Source organism: Acanthochromis polyacanthus, chromosome 8 (genome assembly GCF_021347895.1).
Source record: "Acanthochromis polyacanthus isolate Apoly-LR-REF ecotype Palm Island chromosome 8, KAUST_Apoly_ChrSc, whole genome shotgun sequence".
Taxonomy (NCBI): domain Eukaryota; kingdom Metazoa; phylum Chordata; class Actinopteri; family Pomacentridae; genus Acanthochromis; species Acanthochromis polyacanthus.
The window spans coordinates 39,653,308-39,677,759 of record NC_067120.1 but is presented as its reverse complement, the minus strand read 5'-3'; the positions used below and the strand labels follow the sequence as shown (position 1 = coordinate 39,677,759).

General features: G+C 37.3%; 1 protein-coding gene and 1 long non-coding RNA gene across 2 annotated transcripts; one reads left to right on the top strand and one right to left on the bottom strand.

Annotated features, from left to right (window-relative positions):
* The first annotated feature begins 2,280 nt into the window (after nucleotides 1-2,280).
* On the top strand, nucleotides 2,281-11,643 carry rassf10a (Ras association domain family member 10a). Its single transcript, XM_051951863.1, has one exon. It carries the CDS (start codon nucleotides 2,926-2,928, stop codon nucleotides 4,339-4,341), a length of 1,416 nt encoding a protein of 471 aa, XP_051807823.1. The 5' UTR covers nucleotides 2,281-2,925; the 3' UTR covers nucleotides 4,342-11,643.
* Nucleotides 11,644-13,390: 1,747 nt separating this feature from the next.
* LOC127535049 (uncharacterized) lies at nucleotides 13,391-17,400 on the bottom strand. The gene is made up of 3 exons (XR_007943695.1): nucleotides 16,681-17,400; nucleotides 14,613-14,681; nucleotides 13,391-14,085 (listed from the first exon to the last, which is right to left on the bottom strand). It is a non-coding gene; the product is annotated as an uncharacterized LOC127535049 (long non-coding RNA).
* Nucleotides 17,401-24,452: the final 7,052 nt, after the last annotated feature.

The window sequence follows — 24,452 nt, the reverse complement described above, 5'->3', positions numbered from 1 at the left end:
GGCGTTATCAGGCCTCCCAGACGCTGCTGCAGCCAAAATCCCCTTAATCCAGATCCGCTGTTTGTCATGCAGAGCGTGCACGCTCCTGACAGCGATCCTCGTGCACGCTCCCACATCTCTCACATTATTTCCAGATGGTTTTCTGAGCAGTTATTTGACCAACAAACGTACAGAGATCAGCCGGTTAATGCAGCACCACTTAATGCACATGAATCCTTTCAGGAGCCGCCGACGTTCCGCCATGTTGGTCCTGAAATAGTGGGAAGAGCAGATTAGGGGTCGGCATGAGGAAGCTGCAGGCCGGAATAGATGGATTTCCTTCTGCTTTCTGCTCGACCCAGCTGAGCTCTCCAACAGCTGCGAGCAGATTAGAGGAAACTCTGCAACAATGAACACCGAGGTAGAGCTTCAGTCCTCGATTCATCGGTTTGTGTGGAACAAAGTGAATGTAACACGTGTTTGCTCACTCAAAGCAAAAACACATCTACAAATGGGGTAAACAACTGTTCTGGAAGCTAGCTAACTGTTAGAAATAAGAATAAAAGGGAGACAGTAATTCTTTAAATGTGACTAAATTGACAAGAAGAATCTGGAATATTTGTCTTTTAATTTGTCTGTGTTCAGAATTAGCATCTTACAAGACCTGAAAAACGTGAAATCTGGATCACAGAAAGCTTCCATCCACTTGTAAAGACCATTTATAGCGTGCTAGTCTGGAGTTTCCAATGATTTCAACATCCTGGAACTATCAGTTTGTGTAAAGAGAACGATGTTTGAAACGAATGTTCTCAGTTTCATGGCCTCTTAACTTCCCATGAGTGATTCCATTCGACTACAGCAGCTGACTCCTCTGATCGAGTTTAAATAGAACTCATTAGATCCACTCATTAGACTCAGATCTATGTGTCAAGTCAGGAACAAAAGTTTCGATATTGTTGTAAAGACCATTTAAATCATGCTAGCCTTGAGTTTCCAGTGACTGCTAGAACTCTGGATTTTCTATGAAGGAATCATTGAAACATGAATCTTTTTCTCAAAAAACAACCAAAATCAACGGATTTATTAAAGGTCTTCAAGAAATATCAAAATTATATATACAGAAACTTGAATTATCAGTTGTGGTGATATAAAAAGTTGTTTTAATAACATTTTCTTAGTTTCATGGCCTCTTAACCTCTCCTGATCGACTACAGCTGCTGACTCCTCTGATCCGGTTTAAATAGAACCCATTAGATCCACTCATTAGACTCAAACTCTACAGTGGGAAAGTCTGAGGAGCTCAGCAAAGATCTGAAAAAGCAAATCATTGAACAAATCAGAAAGTCACTTGGAGCCATTTCAAAGCAGTTTCAGATCCACAATCATCTGTTTGTCAGAATAAAGTTCATGGTCCAGTTGTGTTTCTGCCACCATCAGGAAGAAAACACAAACTACCACCTGCTGCTGAGAGACCATTGGTCAGGATGGTCAAGAGTCATCCAAGAACCATCAGAAAGCAGGTCTGAATGGATGAGAAGCTGCTGGAACACAGCTGTCAGTGTCCTCAGGGTTTTACATCAACATGAGCTGAGAGGATCCATGAAGAAGGAAGTTCTTCCTCTAGAAGCAGAACCTTAAAGCTCCACTCAAGTCTGCTGCTGATCACATGGACAAAGAAAAGACCTTCTGGAGGAAAGTTCTGTGGTCAGATGGAAGAAAAACTGAAGGTGAGGCCTTTAACCCCAAGAACACCAAACCTACCATCAAGCATGGAGGTGGCAGTATCATGCTCTGTGGAACTGGAGCTTCACACAAAGTAAACGGAATAATGAAGAAGGAGGATCACCTCTATATTCTTCAGGAAAACCTAAAACCATCAGCAGAAGGTTGATCTTGGACACAGTTAGATGTTTCAACCAGACAATGAGTCCAAACACACATCAGACGTGGTAAAGAAATGGTTCCATCAGGCTGGAATGAAGGTTCTAGAATGGTCTCCCCAAAGTCCTGACTTAAACCATCAAGAACCTGAAGAGACAAGTCAGAAAGACGATAAATTTAGTGGAACTGAACCAATTCTGTCCAGAGGAGTCAAAGATAAACCAGAAGAACCTAGTTCAGGTGTTTGTATACTTTTGTCTCAACAGATTTACTTAATAAATCTATATAAGAACCAAAACACATGATTGTTTTCATGATAAATTAGATCTATATATTACATAATGGAAAATTAAAAGTTATAGGAGTCAACTGGAAACTCAGTAGTGTCAGAATTTACCTGGTATTTACAAGAGTTAATGTGCAAAATACTTGTCTACCATTAAACAGAAAAATTAACATAGTGGAGTGGAGCATTACATGAAAAGTAGAACCGACTGAATGTACTTTCCAGCTCTGTTTGCTGTTTTTACATCAACTCTGACTTTTAACCTTGAAATTCATCCAGTTCAGCATCAAGTTGAGCAGAAAACCTGCGATAATCTGTTATCAGGATCAGCTGCACTCAGCTCCACTTAACAAAGACCACTTTCATTATCTGTGCGTGCGTGTGCGTGTGCGTGTGCGCGCGTGTGTTGGAGGCGGGTCTTTCATCCTGCTTCACTCCGGAGCAGCTCCTCCTGACACACGGACGCACTTCTCTCCTCTCCGGGGCAGAGCGCACATCTCTGCCGGCCGGAGAGCATGAAGTCCCGGCAGGCGGCCCGAGGACGCACCGCTGAGGGAGAATGACCGGGAGGAGTCGGACTTATTCACGGAGAAACGAGGCTTTAAGTTCGGACTTCTTTACAGCGGGACCGGAGCGCAGTTTGTTTCTGGATGTTTTGGATCCGTTTCTCTCTGATTATGGAGTCTAAAATCTAAAAAGAGACCTTTTTGTTCATTATTCTTAAAGTTTGAGCAGAAACCAACCCGGAGGATCCGCTGGAGAAACTTTGTGACTCGGACATGGAGCCGGAGGAGGGGAAGATCTCGGTGTGGGTCTGCCGGGAGGAGAAGCTGGTCTCCGGCTTAACCAAGAGGACCACCTGCGCCGACGTGGTCCGAGTCTTGCTGGAGGACCAGAACCTGCAGCAGGGCGTCTCTGCCGCGATGCTGTCCGGATCCCCGCAGAACTACTGCGTGGTGGAGAAGTGGAGAGGCTTCGAGCGGATTCTGCCCAACAAGACCAAGATCCTGCGGCTGTGGAGCGCCTGGGGCGACGAGCAGGAGAACGTCCGCTTCGTGCTGGTCAAGAACGAGGCGTCGCTGCCCAACAACGGGCCCCGCAGCGCCGAAGCCCGGGTGGTCCAGAGCCGGGAGAGCGGCGGACCGGGCGGGCTGCTCCGAGGGACCGCCCGGAGCTGCTGGACCGCCGCCGCCGCAGCAGCAAACTTATCCCAGGAGAAGCAGCGGCGCATCGTGAGGAAGGCCTTCAGGAAGCTGGACAAGATGAACAAGAAGAAGGAGGAGGCGGTGTGTAAGGACAAGGGCTCTGCGGAGAAGATGGAGACGCTGGTCCACCTGGTGATCTCCCAGGACCACACGATCCGCCAGCAGATCCAGAGGATCAAGGAGCTGGACCGGGACATCGAGCGCTACGAGGCCAAAGTGCACTTCGACCGCATCCAGAGACACGGGGTGAACTACGTGCAGGACACCTACCTGGAGGCGGAGGCGACACCTGCGGACTGGAAGCGCAAAGCGGAGCGGCAGGACGCGCGCTGCTCCGCGGAGGCGCTGGCGCAGTTCGAGGAGTACGCGCGGCGCTGCGAGGAGGTGGTCCGGCTGCAGGAGGAGCTGACGGAGCGGGAGGCGCTGATGGACAGCATCACCGGGGAGATCCAGGAGGAGCTCAACCGGCGCTGGATGAAGCGGCGGCGGGAGGAGAAAGGAGCGGAGGCGGCGCAGGACGCGGACGGCGTCGCGGAGGAGATGTGCGTCACCGCCGCCGCTCCAGCTGCGGAGCCAGATGTGGAGAGTCTGTCGGAGAACGAGCTGGTTCTGGAGGAGGAGCGGATCAAAACCCAACTGGACACCAGCCTCTACATCGGCCTGAGGCTGAAGACAGACCTGGACGCCATCAGGGGCGATCTGGACCTGAGCCTGGCGCTCTGGGAGACCAAGGAGAGCGAACTGCTGGAGCTGCTGGCCCGAGTGGAGACCATGGAGATAGAGCAGGAGAAGCTGGAGGACGGCGAGCAGGGGGAGCTGGAGGCGGGGGGAGCCGAGGCCGAGCCGGGCTCAGAGAGGAGCGGCTGGGTGGAGCAGGCCAGGGGGCTCTCCAAGACCTGCAGCACCAACGACGAGGACTCGGACACCGGACTGAGCTCCATGCACAGCCAGGACTCCGACAACCCGCCGGTCTGCGAGTCCCTGGTTTAGACTGATGAGCTTCAAGCAGCTCCACGAACTCAGGGCAGAGGATCAGTGTTGGATGAACCTCTGAGGACTTTAATTCTACAGCAATAACTCTGCTTCATGTAGTCTTTGCACAACAATCAGCTGGAGGAGCAGCAGAGAAACATCTGGACCAGCAGGGCTCCTGGAAACACGGAACCACTGATTACTGAGTAGATTAAAGCTCTAAGAAGAAACATTATTTAAGTTGCTTTGACAGAATTGTGTTGCTTCAACTTGATATTGTGAGTAAATTAAACTAAAAGTTCTGCTTTAGTCGAGGAACATCACAGCAGTTTACTTTTTAAACTGAGTACACTTTTAAAACTCATTAAAATGCACATTAAATAAACAGAAATACACTAAAAAAAAGTCATGCAGAAGCTCCGATTACCACCACTTAAAGCTGCAAGATAAGAAAAATAAGCAGATTTGCTGTTTTAGGTCATTTTTTTGAAAGTTGAAAACATCATTTTAAGTTGGTTTGACTTAGTATTGTTGCTTCAACTTAATATTAGTTGTAATTTAAAGTCAAATTTCTGCATCAGTTAATAAAACTGGCTACATTTTTCTTCTTTTTCTAACTTTAAACAGTGGAATAATTTTTTTTTTTCAAATCTGCAAACTTAAAATTTTGTTTTTTAATACATAACACTTTAAAAACTTTAAATAAAGTAAAAAAAAATTGTTAAAACCAACTTAAAATGTTGCATTTCTGCTGCAAGCAGCTCATTAATTTCATCAGAAGTCGTCTAAACTCAGAATCATCGATGCAAACTGTTGTTTTTTTGTGTGTTTGGAGCCCAGACGTTGCGTTTTCAGAGTGTATCGCTGTTCTGCTGCTCCGTAGACGACCTCTGACCTCCGGCAGGAACGTCAACAAAGCAGCACTTGTTAGCAGCAGAGCATTAAAGGAGAACACTTATAATCCACAGAATAACTTTAATCCCGTCGACGCTTTATAATCTGAAAACTGGCTGCTGTTTCCTGTAAAAGGTCGAATGAAGCTTAATGCACGTTTAAAGTTCTGTAAAAGCTCTTTTATGAGGCGGTAAAGTGGAGTTAGACGCATCGAAACAAACCGACTAACAGAAGGACTCTAAAACAGAACGACTCGACGATCTGAAGCAGGGGTGTCAAACTCATCTCAGTTCCACATTCAGCCCAATTTGATCGCAAGTTTCCAGTAAAATCACAGCAAAACAACCTTTAAATAACCACAACTTCTAATGTTTACTTTCAGAAAAGAGCCAAAAAATTAGACCAAAAAAAAGACAAAAAATTCACAAATGACGCAAACAAGACAAAAATGACAAAAGCAAGAAACAAAATGACAAAAAAGTAGACAAACAACACAAGCGAGACAAAAGCTAAACTCAAGATGACAAAAACGCGAAAATAAATGGCACAAAGCAAAACAAAAAAGAGACAAAAAGTTACAAAGCACCAAAAAAATTGACAAACGACAAAAACAAAAACACAAATGACACAAATGACACAAACAAGACGAAAAATGACAAAAAACACAAGCGAGACAAAAAGAAACAAAATGACAAAAACACGAGACAAAACAACAAAAGTCAAACAAAAAGATGAAAAGAAACAACAAAAACAAGACAAAACATGACAAAAATGAGGCACAAAACGACAAAAAAATGAGACAAACGTCACGAAACAAAATAGAAGAGAAAACATTTGACAAAAAAGTTACAAAGTGACAAAAAAAATGGACAAACGACAAAAATGAGACAAATAAGAAAAGTCAGACACAAAACAACTTGTCATGGTCTAGAAATGATTTTAAATTTATACTTTTACTGATTTACAATCTGCAGTTAATGTCTTCTCTGTAGTTTTTACACGTTGACGGCTGGATTGGACCCTCTGGAGGACCACTTTTGGACCACGGGCCTCATGTTGGACACCCCTGCTCTAAAGGTTTTAGCATCGATGTCTTCCTCAGAAACTTTTATTTAACCGTCTTCAAGCTGCGTCACACTTTATCCTCTGAAACTTTTGTGCAGCTGTTCCAGGATTATTTAAAATTCTGATTCACAACTTTTTAAAGATTTAAAATGACACAAAATCTAAAACCTGCATCGAGTGTTCGTGTTTCTGAGCATTTCAAGCTAAACTGCTGCTTTCCTGCTGTGTGGGGTTAAATTTGGATGATTTTAGAGCCGAGAAAGATGAAAAATAGGTGTTAATAAGACTAATAATTAGTTTTGTAAAGCCAGTTTATTTATTTACACCCAGGTTTGAACCAGGCGGCTCGTGTTTCTCAAAAATGATGTTTCTCTTCAACAAAACTGCACAAGGAGACGTATTTTCTGCTGCTTACACTCAAAAAAGTGCTTCCTGTTGGCACAACTTCATTAAATAAATGGTTGCAAGATAGAAATAGAAACACTTTTAAGTTTCAAACACTATTTTGACGTTTTGTTGACATAATAATGTTTCATCAACTTCATATTTTCTGTAATTTCAACTCAGATTTCTGCATCAGTTGATTTAAAACTGAAATTAAGTTGATGAAACTCAACAAAATTGGATTAATAACTTATTTGTTCTTCCTCTTGAGTTCAGGATTTCTGCTATTTTAACAACTATGGACAATTTCAATGAGTTCATACTAAAAAACTAATTCCTCCAACTCATCCTCCAACTCAATTTAATTTGTTGGTTGAACATAATTTAGTTAGAAGTCGTCCGAATTCAAAAAGATTGATGCAAACTGTTAATTTTTGAAGTCTTGAAGGAAATATGTTTTCTGCTGTTTAAATGGACGATTACAGGATAAAAATCCAATTATCCAGATCACATGTTTCTTCTCTTATCAACAGATTTATGCAAAAATGTTTAATGCACATCAGACGTCACATTTGTGGCACCTTTGAGCTTCCACAGTTGAGTTACTGTAGCAGTTTAAACAGAAATAAATGAAAAAATCTGTTTTTTACAGCTCTGTAACTGCTTCAACCAGCTCTGTTGGTGTAAAATTTAGTCTGGATGAAGCCAAGAAAGACGTAAAACCGAGTGTTAATTCAACTAAAAGCTGATTTAAAAAAATATATTTATTTTTTGGACATGCAAATGCATTTGAGCTTGTAGGAAACATGTTTTTTGGTATTTAAATAGATGATCAACTTGCAGGATAAGAATCCAATTATTCAGATTGCAGATTTCTTACAAAATATGTAAAATGCACATCAGAGGTCATGTTTGTGGCGTCTTTGGGCTTCCGTAGAGTGTAATTTTATCATTTTAAACAGAAATAAGTGAGGAAATTGTCCTTGTTTGTTGCACAAACGCCTGTCGGATGTTAAGATGCTTTTGGGCGACTCAGCCGTAAAACTGCATTAATGTTTTTTTTCATTGAGCCCAAATCGTTTTACTGCAGCTCTTTTTTATCCAGATAATTGTAAATGAATCCTGATAATCCAGAAAATGGAACAGAAGCTTCAAACGTGTTGTAAAAAGTGTATTTTTTAACCCAAACTGTGATATTTTGGTGCTTAAATTTAACCAAACAGCGAGTAAAAACAATGAAATGTCACTACAACCTGTTGCAAAAGTGTTCTTTCAAAGTAAAAGTCTTTTATATTTCCTTTAAAAAGAAGACTGAGGATGCAGATTAGCTGAGTATGAATGTGACTTTTTGAGTGAATAAGGTTGGAACTGTGGGTTTAAAGCCAGAAAAGGTTGGTTTAGTTTGGTGTTTTCCTGTTTAAACGGCTCCTGAAATAATAAGATCAGAACAAATATTATTTTGGCTTCTGTTTAAAGAGAAACTCCAACAAAAACTTAGCAGGTGTTTAAATCATGAGACAGATAAAAAAACTCATTTAAGAAGAAGCAGAAGCTGAAATATTTAGATTTTTTAGTCTGTAAATGTGGTTTACAATCTGTAAATAGTGGATTTTAACTTAAATAAACATTACATAAGTCAATACAACCCTGCAAGATAAAAAATCAACTTACATGCCCATCAGAAGTCACATTTGTGATCTCTTTGGGCTTCCATACAATGCTATTTTAGCAGTTTAAACTATCAGAACAACCCTGCTGCCCCCCCAAAAATCCATTTATACAAAACTAAACAGCATTTTAATTAATTGTATATTAGAATGCATTTCCTCCCTGAAAGTTAAAACCAGGCGTAAACTAACCGTGACGTCACCCGTTGGTTTCAACGTCGAGAAAATGAAGCCCGGATTTTGCTACTTCCTGGTCGCCGTTTTGGATTTTTTGGAGCCAGTGATGTAAAAAGCGTCATCAAACAGACTGGACCGGAGAGCAACTAGGGGCAGGATTGGCTGAGGACTCTCTTATCCCGCCCACATTTTACCGCAGAGGCTTCTGTTGCTGTCTATCAAGTATAGCCACGCCCCCTGGCTCCGCCAACTTTAACGATTTATTTAAAATTCAGTATTGATTTATTTTAAGATCGGCCACCTGATCTCTCATTTTGACCATGAAAACTAACGGGGAAAAAAATCCTGAGCTGTAGAACATCAGTCTATCAAATTTTATTTTTTCCAAAAATGAATTGGGGTCTATGGAGAAAAAGCTTTTTGGAGCCAACCCTAGCGGACGGCGGGATATTGCAAGTTTTTGACACTTCTGGGTTGGCTTCAATTCTGGAGCCAGATGCTACGTCCACTTTATATACAGTCTATGGTTAAAACTGTAACATAGCAGGAAGTTTTTGTCCAATTTAGCACTTTTATTCTTGAAATTATGGTTAATTTTTACTCCCTGTTTGGTTAAATTTAGGTACAAAAACTACTTTTTTGGAAAATATCTGGCTTTAGTTGACACTTTAACATTAAGAACACCTGTTAGGAGCACCAAAATGATGAGGTTAGTTTTAGGAAAGTGGGATGTTTTGGGTTAAAATACGACAGTTTTAGTCCATATTTGAAGCTTTTTCTCCGTTTTCTGGGCTACCACAGCGACACGTTCATCTAATAAATGATGAAAAGGTAAAAAAAACTTGATTTAAATATTACTTGTGATAAATTACAAACATAATGCAGCAGAAAATCAGTTTCCTTTACATTAAGACTGCAGCTCAGTCGTATAAGAAGCTGTTTTTATTGTGGTAAATTCTTAAAAACAGGAAACACTTAAAAAATCACTATAATACAGATTAAATAAACATAAATACACTAAAAAAAAAGTCATGCACAAGCTCCTGTTCTCACCACTTAAAGCTCCAAGATCAGAAAAATAATCAAAATTGCCACAAAAAAGTTTCAAACATCATTTTAAGTTGGTTTGACTCGATAATGTTGCTTCAACTGAATATTAGCTGTAAATTAAACTCAAATTTCTGCATTAGTTGAAGTAATTTAATAAAATTAGCTAAATTCTTTTTCCTATTTTTAACAGTGGAATAATTGCTTTTTTCAAATTTGCAAACTTAAAAACTTGTATTTATGCACAAAACAAATAAAAATACCATAAATAATGTGAAAATATTCGTTAAAAGCAACTTAAAATCTTGCATTTCTGCTCCCAAGTATTCTTCAGCAGCTCGTTTTTGTTTGTTAATTTCATCAGAAGTCGTCTAAACTCAGAAATATTTACTTCCCAGCAGCTTCCTGATCGATTTGATCGTCGTGTCCCTTTAAACCTGCGTCTGGATTATCGTTGGAGCGTCGGTTTGGCAGCTCAGAGCGCTTTTTGTTTCCTGGAAAAGCTTCTTACTCAACAGCGGCCGACAAGAAAAGCCTCATATTTCTATCAGCGTCGAGGAATCGCTTCCGCTTCGGCCGTTGTGTAACAAAAACATGTGAATCTGAACATCTGTAGCGTTTCTAATCAGCACATCCATGCAAAATGTATAAAATGCACATTAGAAGTCACATTTGTGGCGTCTCTTGAATTCCGTATTCGTCGCTAAAGGATGCAGGCGTTTTAATTTTCCATTTGCTGGGTTTAAAAACTGAACATCTGGTGTTTGCAGCTCATTTTCAGCCGTTCCAGGATTGTTCAGTGTGTTGATTAGCAACTTTATGAAGCTTGTGACCCTTTAAAATGACATAAAAATCAAAAATCAGCGTCATGTGTGGATAATTGTGTGAACATTTCAAGGTAGCAAACACAAACCTGCTCTGGTGTTGGTAAATCTGGGTAATTAGAGAGTCTGGAGGAAGCAGAGAAAGATGCAAAAAGAAGTGTTAATTAAACTAATAACCCATTTTATAAAGTATATTTATTTATTATACGGTAGTGTTGCTCATTTAAACCGATGATTCAAAAAAGAAAAGTTGTATTACCTTTGCTGACATGTTTCCTCAGAGGTTTAAATAAGCAACGCTATTGTACAGTAATGAACGACAAAATGAACCCAATCCAACTATATTTATTTATTTATTGGACGTCCAAGTTGGGAAAAATCAATCCTGTTTCAGAAAGTTACATCCAGTCTGGAAGGAAACATGATTTCTGCTGTTTTACACTCAATCAATTAATTAAATGGACGTTTACAAGAGAAAAATCCAATTTAATGCCCATCAGAAGTCATATTTGTGGCCTCTTTGGTCTTCCGTAGAAATATTTTTGCAGTTAAAACAGAAATAAATGAATGAATCTGGTTTCTGTAACTGCTTTAGCCTGCTCTGTTCGTGTTAAATTTAGTTTGAAAGAAGCAGAGAAAGATGCAAAAGCGAACTAATAATTAATTTTATAAACTGCATTTATTTATTGGACACCCAAGTTGGGGAAAAACATTCCCATTTCTCAAAAAATTACATCCAGTCTGGAAGGAAACATGTTTCCTGCTGTTTAAATGGATGGTTACAGGATAAAAATCCAAAATTCAGATAATACGTTTCTTCATTCATGCAAAATCTGCAAAATGCACATCGGACGTTACATCTGTGGCGTCTTTGGGCTTCCGTAGAGTGTTATTTTAGGAGTTTAAACAGAATAAATGAGTAAAATGTCCTTGTATGTGGCACAAACACCTGTGGGATGGTTCTCAGATGCTTTTGGGAGCCTCATACAGCTGCAGGAGGAACTATTTTCAGCCTCGGCTCACTTTGGATCCTAGAAATAGCTGCTGTAGTTTAACGTCTGCTCTCAGACCTGCTGGGATGTCTCACATTCAGAGGAGTGCTTTCACTGTGTGTCTTCGTCAGGATGTCGTGACGTCGGTTCTTCCATGTTCGTCCAGCTGTAAAAGATGAAAACTGTTTCTGCAGGACCTTTAGGAAGCTTCATGGCTCCACGTTATCGCACGACTGTTAGTGTTGAAATAAACGGTGAATTATGGAATCATGTCTGGATTCTGGCTCCGTTTGTCTCCGTTCAGACAGAGTTTAGTGAAAATGTTGCTAGAGTTCAGTTATGGTCTGGATATGGAGGGAGAAGCATTTTAATAGTTCAAAATCTCCATAAATCAAACTCTACAGCCATGAAATGTGGTGAAAACTCAGAACAGATTCAATCAGACCAGAATCATTATATGGATCCAACAGAGGACACAGATTTAATTACTGGTCCTTAAAAATGGAAAAACGTACTAAATGTCCAATCCAGGCTGGTCTAGTGTCTCCATAAAGCCCCTGTAAGTGTATATCTATGAATGGATCCATGTTTCTGCTAAAACACAGTCTCTGGTCCACATTTCTCCAACGTTTGAGGCTCTAACATCAGTAGAATCCGATGGTTAAAGTTGGACCAGACAAGGTTCCAGTTTTTAGAGATTCAGACTGAAATCTGTTTAAGAAGACTCAAAGTTGTCCAAAATGACTCAAAACTTGTCTAAAACTGCTTAAATGTGTCCTAAATGATTTAAAAGTTTTGTTTTTTTGCTGTTTAGGTTTACAGTCTGTCTTAGATAACTGAAAACTGTCAAGCATCGTTTTAAATTTGTCTGAAATGAGTCCAGTTTGGCCAAAAAAAAAAGGCTAAAAATGGTCTTAAATGACCTACATATGTGTAAAAATACTTGAAACCTGCTCAAAATGACCTTAAACACGTCTGGAATGTTTGAAATAGGCTAAACGTGGATGTGGAAACAGAAGCTTTAAAATGTCTTCTGGTGTTTTTAGGAGCACAAACTTAAAAATCTAAATCCTAAAAACAAATGAAACTGTCTAAATTCAGTCCCAGTATTTGACAGAACTTAGTTTTAGGTTCTGAATAGAAATGATGAAGCTGTTTTATCTTCATGTCAGAGCAGGAATCTCTCCCTCCTTTGGGCTAAACGGCTTTTCTTCCTGCCAGGTTTGGATTTTAAACTCAAACAGCTGCAGGCTGAGACTGAAGGTGTGACAATGTTTTTACAGAACGGCGTTTAGACGAGATGAAGGCCACACCTGACGATCACATCCGGATCCTGAACTGACTAGAACTTCCTCTAACTGTGAGAATCGTTGCTTCAGTTTCAGGTTTTCTGATTCTAACAGTAATGATGATGAGTGATGTTTGGAAATCTGCTGCTTTAGAAACGCGTCCACAGAGCTGCTAATCTGCAGCAAATTCTGAAATGAGAAAAGTAAAGAATAAAAGCAAATTATCATCATTTCTATTGGCTGCTCGGAACGAATAAACCAGACCGAGTGGAGTCAAGAGTTTTAGGATCGTTTTTGGGAAATTTTCATGTCATTTTGACTGATTTCTGATGAAAGAAAAACACATTTTTGTTCTGCTAAAAACTGACACCAGATCAGTTTACATCCATCCAGGCGTCTCAGTCTGAAGATGATCTAAATTTGACCATTTCTGGACAATTTTTAAGTCATTTTGGACAAATGTTAGGTCTTTTTCAACAAGTTTTGAGTAATTTGAGGAAATATTTAGCACATGTTGAAAGGTTTTGGTCATTTAGGATCAAATTTGAGAAATCTGGAGCCATATTTGTCTAATTTTGGACACCTTTTATGATGTTTAAACCAATTTTTGTTCTAAGAGTCCGAGCAGAACCTCCTCTGGAGCAGGTTAGCATCCGTTACCATGGAGATCTAGCTGTGCAGTATCCGTTACCATGGAGATCTCGCTGTGCAGCATCCATTACCATGCAGATCTAGCTGTGCAGCATCAGTTACCATGGAGACCTAGCTGGATAACTGGAGCCTCCTCACTGATAACTCTTCTTCAGCCTCAGTAATTCTTTAATCTCAGTCTGTATTTTCGTCTCTCTGCTCTAAATCTTCTTCTGTGTTTCAGTTTTCTGTTTTTTTCCAGTTTCCTGTTCTGGCCTCCAGTTAAATCCTCACTAACCGACGTTTAACTGACAAGTTTCCAAACTAAAGTAAACCAGAATGCGTTTCAGTGAGACGGATGATGGAACCTGGAGCAGATCTGATCCAGTTCTAAATGTAATAATAATAATAATAATAATAATAATAGTCTGATGTGAGGTCAGTCAGCAGCTGCAGCACAAACACCACAGACTGGACAGAAGCAGATCTGGAGACACTGATTTTAAATCACTGATTGGATTTCAGTTCATCATTGGTTCCAGGTTCTCTGGAGGTTCTCCCTCCTTCTTCTTTCTGGTTCCACAGAGCTGCAGGACTTCAGATTAAAAGTGAACCTCAGTGAAGAAAAAGAGTCCAGAGGGTTAAAAACTGCAGCTCCTTAAAGTCTTCAGTCACGTTTTTAGGATTTCAGATGAAGAAAGTGAAGTTTAGCGCCTCGTTATCAGAGGATAACAGTTTGGTCACGTGTTCTGGGTTCGACCAGAGCAGAACAAAGACGTCAGTCAGAGAAAAACTGAAAGAATAAAAGCAGAACAAACAGAGCTTAGAGTCAAAAACAAACTGAATAAATGAGTTTCAGTCTGATGACGTCACAGAACAACATCTGGAGCAGAGTGTGAAGATCAGAGAGTGTGTGTGTGTTACAGTGTGTGTGTGTGTGTGTGTGTTACAGTGTGTGTGTGTGAGAGAGTGTGTGTGTGTGTGTGTGTGAGAGTGTGTGTGTGTTACAGTGTGTGTGTGTGTGAGTGTGTGTGTGTGTGTTACAGTGTGTGTTACAGTGTGAGTGTGTGTGTGTGTGTGAGTGTGTGTGTGTGTGTGTGTGTGTGAGAGAGTGTGTGTATAACAGCTGGTGACAGCTGCAGCTTAATTTTTGTGAAACACTTCATTTGCCAGCAGCTTTTTAAATCCTAAAATGATAAATTTTCCTGGATGTATTCTGCCCGGCGACCAGTCCAAGTTCTGATTGGTTAGTTTTGTTTTGTTTTTTTGACTGTTTTGTGTTTCAGAAACGGCAATAAGATCAAAAATCTGTCCGTTTACCTTCTTTTGTCTCTAAACAGCCTCTGAAATGTTAAAGATGAACATCGACTGATTGAAGTCGTCGGTTTTCTGAAAAGAGAGAAAAAACACAAACAAAATAAGTCATGTTTCCTGAGTAATAATTAAAAATAATCATAAAGATCATTTGTCAGTTTTAGTGAGGATAAACAGCTCACTAATAAATAAAAGGAAACAGAAATTAATTAAAAATAATACAAAATATAACAAAGAAAAGAAAAACACAAAACAAACCACCCAAAATACAAATAAATACATATAAAAGTATATGTATTTAATTTTAATTACCATGTATTAAAAATGATTTAGACATTTTAATATTTTTAAAATTATATATATATATATATATATATATATATATTTTGAATACGGAATTATTATATATTATTTATAGACTGATAAAATCATATTTACATATATAATTTTTTTAGGATTATAAATACAGCTGTATTTGTTTATTTTTAAACTTTTTTGTGGTTTTAATCCCTATATTTTTTTAACTACTGAATAAATTTCCCCTCATAATCACAGCTTTATTTATTATTTATTAAACCAGTGAAACAGCTGCTGCTAAAACTAAAGCTATAAATAATTAACTGGACTAAAAGAATAATATTATTAATAATGCAGAATATGTAAATAAGAGGACTGGTAGGAATAAAGTCATTCATTATAAATGACAATAACTACAACTTTTTAAAAAATACATTATTAATTATTAGTACATTATTAACCAATTAATTATAAAATAGTTTGAACATTATTTATGATAAATACAAATTTTTAAAAATTCCCCCATAAAATCCCAATTTTAATAAGATTTATAAACACATAATTAAACCACAATTATACCAAAAAGATGAATATTTTAAAAATTCATGATTTCTTTAAATCAAGAAATGTATTATGTGATATTTTGTTATTTAAATATTCTCTCTCTTTTTGCTCTTTTAAAGATGCTAAATACTTTTCATCATTATTATCATTATTATTATTATGCAGTTATATATTTACTGTCATGCAAACAAATAGAATAAATACATAATTAAGTAAATATATAAAGGGCAAAATGAACAACAGAGTAGATGAAGTTAAAGAAAATCAGACAAATGATGAAAATAAATAATAAAAAATAAGAAAATTAATAATAATACAATTATTAAAACTACTACTAATAACATTAATAGCAAATAAATAAAATAACTAATAAGTAAGTGAATAAAAAAAGGATAGAACAAAAAATCATTAGATCAAATTAAAGAAAATCAGTTTGATGATAAAAATTGAATAATATTAGATAAATATTCTTTCTTTTTGTGCTTTGAAAGATGCTACATACATATTTTTCATTATTATTATTATTATTGATCAGTTCTAATAGAAAATAACATTAAAATGCATTTTAGATCCAAACTTCAAGATAAAAACTTTGACTTTGTCTGTTTTAAATTTGGAGGCCGTTATGTTTCTGATTGATGTATTTATTAAATTAAAATTAAAAGCTTCTCGACAGAAACTTAGCTTAACTTTAAAAATTTAAAATAAAGCGATGTGTGTGTTCAGAAAAAATAAAAATCTCATATTTATCCTCTTTTAATTAAATGAATAAAAGTCTCATGTGTTCCCTGTACGTTTCTTTTAATGTTTTTTTGCCAAAAACACGTTGATTCCTCCATGACTGAAGAACTTCTTTTATTCTGATGGTTTCTGTGCCTGTAGCTTCTGCTGGCTCCTCCCCCTTCAGGAAGAAAACTCTCCAGCCAGCAGGACTTTCTATCTCTGAGGGTCATTTTACATTTAAACGTGTGAATTCTGAGCATAGTCTATGTTTTTAACTTCTGTTTGTGGGGAGTTTTTCATCCACTGTTGCAAAATTTCAAAATAAAAGCACATAATGTGATATCACAAGACAAAAAGGTCCATCTTCAGTCACTAAAAGCTGCTTTTGCATGTCTATTAAAGGAAGAAACTAAAAAAAAAAAAAACCTGTTCTGAATATTATTCATGTCTGAGTGGACTGAGAGGAAGGTTTACATTCATCGATATTTACCAAAATAAAACATCTAGACTAGATTCCCAGTCGTCAGAAGTCCCTGGTCCTGATTTATCCGTCCTGTCAGCTCCATTATTTATTCAGAGGCTTTTACCCTGGAGCAGGAAGCGTCCGAATCCTCCATAAAACCGAGGCCGAGTCGTAAATAATGAAGCAGCAGCAGTGGCAGTTCTGCATTAAGACGAAGCTTTTATTCCACCGGGACACGAGCAACAGGAAGTAGAAATTATAAAGACTTTAAAATAGAAACTGATCAAATCCATCCTGGTGGGGAGAAGATAAATAAATCAGAGAATGAAGAACCAAAACATGCATCCAGAGAGGAACAAAAAGTAAAAGAAAACAGAAGAAAGAAGTTCACTGAACAACGGAAGAGTCAGTCCAAATATGGTGAAGGATTTTCAAAATAAAGTAACACAAAAAGAGCAGATAAAATGATCCAAGTGAGGAAAGACAAAGGGAATAAAAAAAGTAAAAAGAAGGTAAAACCACAATAAAATTAGGAAAAAGAATAAAGAGTAGAATGAACAATAAACCTGGTAAAGTTATTTAAACGACTAATCACATTTTTTTTTACTCTCTACGTGTCAGCGTGATGTTTTTCTAGTTGTTGCTTTTCTGTCTTAATATTTCTAACAGGTGTGTTTCTACCTGCAGTGTTTAGTTCAAGTCACCAACATGAATTTATTTCTCCAACGCTGGAGGGGATTCTGCTGACATTTAAAAACTGTTTGATTTGATTAACGTTCGGCAGAAACGAGATTTTCTGGTCGTTAAAAAGCCAAACGCCAAAACATCACCTGTCGTTTGTTTTTTTTCTCTTGTGCTCAAATTATTTGTCTCTGAATAAAGGGACAGAAAATGACAATAATGAGACAGAAAATGACAATAAAGAGACAAAATGACAATAATGAGACACAAAATGACAATAATGAGACACAAAATGACATAAACAAGACACAAAATGACAATAAAGAGACAGAAAATGACAATAATGAGACAGAAAATGACAATAAAGAGACAAAATGACAATAATGAGACACAAAATGACAATAAAGAGACAGAAAATGACAATAATGAGACAGAAAATGACAATAAAGAGACAAAATGACAAAAATGAGACACAAAATGACAATAAAGAGACAGAAAATGACAATAATGAGACACAAAATGACAATAAAGAGACAAAATGACAATAATGAGACACAAAATGACAATAAAGAGACAAAATGACAATAAAGAGACACAAAATGATAAAAACAAGACACAAAATGACAATAAAGAGACACCAGAGAAAGAGTGTGTGGATCTACATTTCTCCTCATTTCATTTTACTATAAATTCTGTGGTTTCTTTTTCTCTCTGATGTTTTGTCGATTTAAATTGTTCTAAAGCAGAAACCTTCAACCCATAAACATTTTCAGGCTCTAAAGACGTTTCTAGAACAGTTCCATCGATGGTTTTTATCTAAAGCGACTCTGGACTCCTTAATGGATCCGTTCTTTATTGATTCTGGGCTTTTAGAGGAACTCAGAGAGGGTAAAGAGAAAAACACAGAAACCAAAGAAAGAGTCGAGGAAACCATCGATGAAGCTCCACAGGAACATCTGGAGGTAAGAACACTGAGCAGATGTGAGAGCAGCTGGTTTGTTCCTGACCAGAGAAAGACTACGACTCACGAAGAGGAACAGGAAGTCTGAAGGTCCTCAGGTTCTAATGGATCTGTAGCTTCAAAACATTTTCTAGAGTTTTTACGTCATCAGAACTTTTAACTGGACTCCAGTCGTCTCCGTTGGATGAAAACTTCAGTCTGAACGTCTCACATTGAACCTTTTCTACAACATTAGAGTCATTCTGGACATTTTTGGGTTTTTCTGCAAGTATTTTGATTAATTTTGAGTTGAGTCATTCTCGGTCATTTCTCTTTGTCACATTGGACAAGTTTGAGAATCTTTGGACATTTTAGGCTTTTAAAGTCGGTTCGGACATTTTTAACATTGCAATCAATTTTGGACCAGATTAGAGTCATTTTGTACAACTCGAGTCAGTTTGAACCTATTTTGATTCATTTTGGACGAGTTTTGAGTCATTCTGAGCAAATATGAGTGCATGAAGACTTGTGTTCACCCTACAGAACATTTAGTGAAGTTTTGTTCATTGTTCAGACATCTTAGAGTTTTTAGGTCAATTTGGACAAACTGGAAGGTATTTTGAACACATTTTTATTTATTTTAGAAGGATTTTAAGTCATTTTAGACACATTTTGCTAGATTTTGATGAATTTTGAGTCTTTTTTGGACAAATGATGAGTCATTTTGGAAGTTTTTTTAACAACTTTGTCGACATTTGGGTGGATTTGGGCGAGTTCTGAGGGATTCTCAGGTTGAGTGCATGAACAGTCTTCTGTATGAATGTCACCCTACAGAAGTTTTAAATCTTTCCAGCCATGCTGCTTGTTTCTGCTCAGACTTCCATTCCTGCAGCTCCGCCTTACAGAACAATGTAAACTGTGAGTTAAACATCAGCCACGAGTCAAACACAAACGGCCTGAAGCTGCCTTGACCTCACGTTCCTCCACAAACCGAGCTCCATGTCGGCTCATTCTACAGAACCTGACGTCTGCCGGTTCTGAGAAACTTCCTTTTCTCTCAGCGTGAGAACGTCAAACCGGTTTAGAGGTGGGAGGAATCGAGCTGAGAGCCAACAACGAATCAATCACCCAGCAGGAATCACCGATGACGACGTTCAGTCTGACACACTTTTATGGTTCCATTCACACAAACACAACCTTCAACTCGACTCCAGTCATCTTCAGTGAGTTAAAACTTCAGTATTTAATCCCAAATCTTCTACACGACCAGAACTAAACGTCTCACACTGAACTTTTTCTACTAATTTAAAGTCATTTAGGACAAATTTGGGTCTTTCTGAACACAATTTGATTTATTTTGGTTGAGTTTTGAAGCTTTCCAGTCAAATTTAGAGTCATTCTAAATACATTTTGATTGATTTTGGACATATTTGAGGTCATTTTGAACCAGTTTTGATTCATTTAGGAAAGTTTTGAGTCATGTAGAACACATTCTTGAAGTATTTTAGACAAATTTCAATTAATTTTGTACAAGTTTCAGTGCATGAAGACTCTTGTGTTCACTCTGACAGAACATTTGCCAGTTTTGTTCGTTGTTCAGACATTTGAGGGCTTTTAGGTCAATTTGAACAAATTTTCAGTCATTTTGGAGCAATTTTGATTCACTTTGAATGAGTTTAGAGTCTTTCTGAACACATTTTGATTAGTTTTTTTGAAGCTATTTGGACAAATTTTGAGTCATTTTAAACAGAGCTTGATTTTAGACAAATTTTAGGTGATTTTTAACAAGTTTTGATTGATTTTGGAAAGTTTTGAGTCGTTTTGGAGAAGTTTTGAAACATTTTAGACAAATTTCCATTAATTGTGTCCAAGTTTTGAGTAGTTTTAGAGAACTTTTCTGCATCATTTAGGACAAGTTTGAGTGCATGAAGCCTCTTATGTTCACTCGTACAGCCAACAGCAGAACATTTGGTGAGTTTTGCTTTCGTTTCCGACAGCTTTTAGTCAATTCGAACACATTTTGATTTATTTTGGCCGGTTTTGAAGCATTTTGGATACACTTTGAGGAATTCTAAACATATTTTGATTCCTTTTGGACAATTTTTAGGTAATTTTTAGAATGTTTTGAGTCATTTTTGACAAATTTTGATTCACATTGGCCGAGTTTTAAAGCATTTAGGATAAATTTTGAGTAATTTTAAACATGTTTCGATTAATGCTGGACAAATCACTGCACCTGAGGTAAACGTTGTGTCAGTTGTGTGAAAATAAAGAAAAACAGGATAATTGGTGTTTAAAGCATCAATAAAACCCCAGATTGCAAACACAATTCATCCTAAGTACTGTGATTTTTAAGAAAAAAACACGACTGTAATGAAAACATGTTGGTTTTTCTACATGTTGCTTGTGACTGTTTTACATCTTTGCGGTCGTGTCTCGGTGTAATCGGAGATAAACGAGGAAGCAGATAGAAATTTGATAAGTTAAGAAGCAGCCAACAATCTGACACCATGGATTATTAGTGGAAATGTGAATATTTAGAGAGAATTAAAGATAATAAAGACATAAACTTTTAACTCCAACATTCAGAGGATGGATGATAACAGAAGAACGTTCTCAAACCAACGTTCAATGAAAGTTTACAAAATGTTCCTGTAATGTGACGTAAAAATAAACTGTTTTCTGTCATATTCTGAAGATGTTTGGCAGATGTTGCTGAGGAAAGACGCTTCTATAAAACGTTCTCACAACAAAACGACGGCTTCAACAAACGTTTTTAGAACATCTTTAGTTCTTCTACCTTTAAAGGATTGATTGATTGATTAAGAAAAACATTGTGGGAAGGAAAAAAGAACAAACTTCCTGCTGAACACAGTACTAGAACATGTTCAGAACAAAGTAACTCCAGCTGTTTCCAGTGTCCATGCTAAGCTAAGCTAGCTTCCTGCTGCTTCATATTTACTGTACAGACATGAGAGTGTTTTAAACGTGTTTTCAAAACGTTCCTTTAGGGTTTCTGCTCCGATCTTGATGAGTTTGTGGCTCAGTAACTTGTGTTCGTCTTGTCTCTGGAGGTTGGACCAGCAGCAGGAATCTGATTTAGCAGAAGATGCTAAATGTGGCTACACATCTGGACGAAGGCAGAGCAGGAAGTTCATCATCATCATCATCATCATCATCATCAGCAGCGGATGAATTCAGGGAAACAGATGCTGCCTTCAGCTTCCTGTCTGTCACTTCCTGTTAGCTCTGGTTGTGCAGCAAACATCAGCTAAACCCTGAACTGTTAGAAATGATCACCTCCTCCTGACCTTCATCTGCACTCACTTCATTAATGATCAGAGTTTTACCTTCATCCTGGGAATATTTCCAGAGCAGATGACGTTTACAGAGGTTTGATGAAATTCCTCGTCAGCAGAAGGTGGAAGTTGAACTTTCAACCACCTCGTCCAGGATTTATACCTGGAAAGTCACCAGTCACTGAGCATTACCACGGTTTTAAGATCTTTAGGAAAAAGACTCGTAACAGACAGATATCCATCCATCCATCATTCATCATCCACCCATCCATCCATCATTCATCATCCATCCATCCATCCACCCACCCATCATTCATCATCCACCCATCCATCCTCCATCCATCCATCTCCTATTTTATTTTTTGGAAGTTTTGAGTCAATTTGGACAGATTTTTGGCATTTGACACGTCTTTTTCTTTTTATACAAATTTGAACTAATTTTTTCCAAGTTTTGAGTCATTGTATGAAGACTCTTGTGTTCACTCTCGGAACATTTGGTGAGTTGTGTTCATTGTTAAGACATTTTTAGGTCAATTTGGACAACGTTTGAGTCTTGAGTACTTAGGTTCAATTATGATAAGTTTCAAGTCTTTTTAAACAGGTTTTAAATCATTTTTAACATATTTTGATTGATTTTAGAAAGTTTAGAGAAATCTTAGACAAATTTTGAAGCATTTTAAACAAATTTCAATTAACTTTGTCCAAGTTTTAAATAATTTTGAACATCTGTTGATTGATTTTGGGTGGGTTTTGAGTCATATCGGGCAAATTTTAAAGCTTTTTATTAAAATTTTGAGTCTTTTTTTTTTTAACTTTCTATGAATTTTCTACTATTTTTGAGTCATTTTGAACAGGTTTGAGTGCATGAAGACTCTTTTGTTCACTGTTACAGCAGAACATTTGGTGAGTTTTGTTCTTTCTTCAGACATTTAGTTTGTAGGATCAATTTGGACAAATTTTAATTCGTATTTGGCGAAGTTGTAAAGAATTTTGATTCACTCTGAATGACTTTAGTGTCTTTCTGAACATGCTTTAATTCATTTTGGTTGAGTTTTAGAGCATTTTGGATACATTTTTAATCATTTTGAATACATTTCGATTAGTTATGGGTAAGTTTCACATCATTTTAAACAAGTTTTACGTCATTTTTAACACCTCAAACACACATATTGCTCCATGTATGCAGATAAAACTGAACCAAACCAACTAAACTTACACAGACTAGACCTAATAACTGGAGCCCCTGATGTGTAAAACTCTGGTTGGTTCTGCAGACTTTAACCGTCACTGAACTAAAACTAAACTCTTTTCTCTTTTTGTTTTCAGCTGAACTCTTCATTTCTGATCTCTGATGACTCACAGCAGACAGACCTGATTTATAATTACTGCTGCTCTCAGTCTCCTCCTTCATTCCTCAGCTGCTCTTTGTTCTTGTAGAACGTCTGATGATTCCAGAGTCGACTCTCCTCCTCGCTGCAATGAAAGAATGTGATTGTAGATTAACAGGGAGGATGTGAGGAAACCTGCTGCAATCATTAACCTGCCATCCTGATGCAGCTCTGCAGTTCAAACTCAGCCTGAAGTCCTCCTACAGGCTGATTACAGCAGAATCATGTATTCAGTAAAACTACGGCAGGTCAGTTAGGACGACGTTTAACTGCAGTTTACTCGATTTACAATAAAGCTAACAACGTTTTGACAACAAAAAGTGACGCAAAATCAGAAAAAATGCACAAAAATAGTTAAAAAAACGATTAAAATATCCAACTTTCAATGTGAAAACTTCAAAAAAGTTGCACTAAATTGAAGGAAAATGTGACTTAGGTTTGTTTGGAGCCAATAAATTAGGCGACATAATGTGACCAGAGGGAGGCGCTGTGAGATACAATAGCTACAATAAAGAGAGTAGAAGAAGACAAAGTTAGCTGTTGAACAACCTCAAAAAAAGAAAAAGAAATAAACTAAATTTAGTCCAACTACGACAGAAAAGTCGTAGAAATTGCTTTGAACAATTTTGGACAAATTTCAGGTCCTTTCGAACACTTTCGTGAGAAAATTTTTAAAATATTGAGTCATTTTTGACACTTTTTTGTGGAATTTTGGGCAATTTTTGTGACATTTTGGGAGACTTAATGAGTGCAAAGTTTTCCCTTCAACTATGACAGAAAAGAGCAGAAAAGTCAAAAAGTTTTTGACTAATTTTGGACAAATTTCAGGTCTTTTTGAGCATTTTCTTGAGTAAATTGGTTTCTGGAATCATTTTTGACATCTTTTGTACAATTTAATACATTTTTTTGTGAAATTTTTTGACATCTTTTGTGAAATTTTGTACATTTTTTGGGCAATTTTGGATTTTTTTGTGTAATTTTGAAAAACCGTTCTCTACTTTTGGACATCTTTTGTATAATTTTGTATAATTTGGAATGTGTTGTGTACTTTTGGACATCTTTGATGTCATTTTTGACATCTTTGGTGTAGTTTTTTATACATCTTTTGTTCAATTTTGGACTTTTTTGTGTAATTGTGTATATATTTTGTGTGATTTTGGACATTGTTTTATTTTTGTATTTCTTTTGTGTAATTTTGTACATTTTTTTAAAAGTGTGTAAAAAGGTAGTTTCAGAAGTATAAAAACAGGATATTTAACAACTGTTAAGAGAATTTGAAGGAAACTTGTTGAAATGATTAATTTCAGTTTGTTTCTGTAAATTCAGACGTTTTAGTGTCGTCACAATAAAAAAAAAACACAAAAAACACAAACAATTGGAGCATCTTTCCTTTAAAAAATCCACCTAAAACCGTCGTGTTTATGCTCCTAATCAATAACTAAAGACTTAATGTTTTTGTACATATATGCAGTGCTTTTTTACCCGTTTACT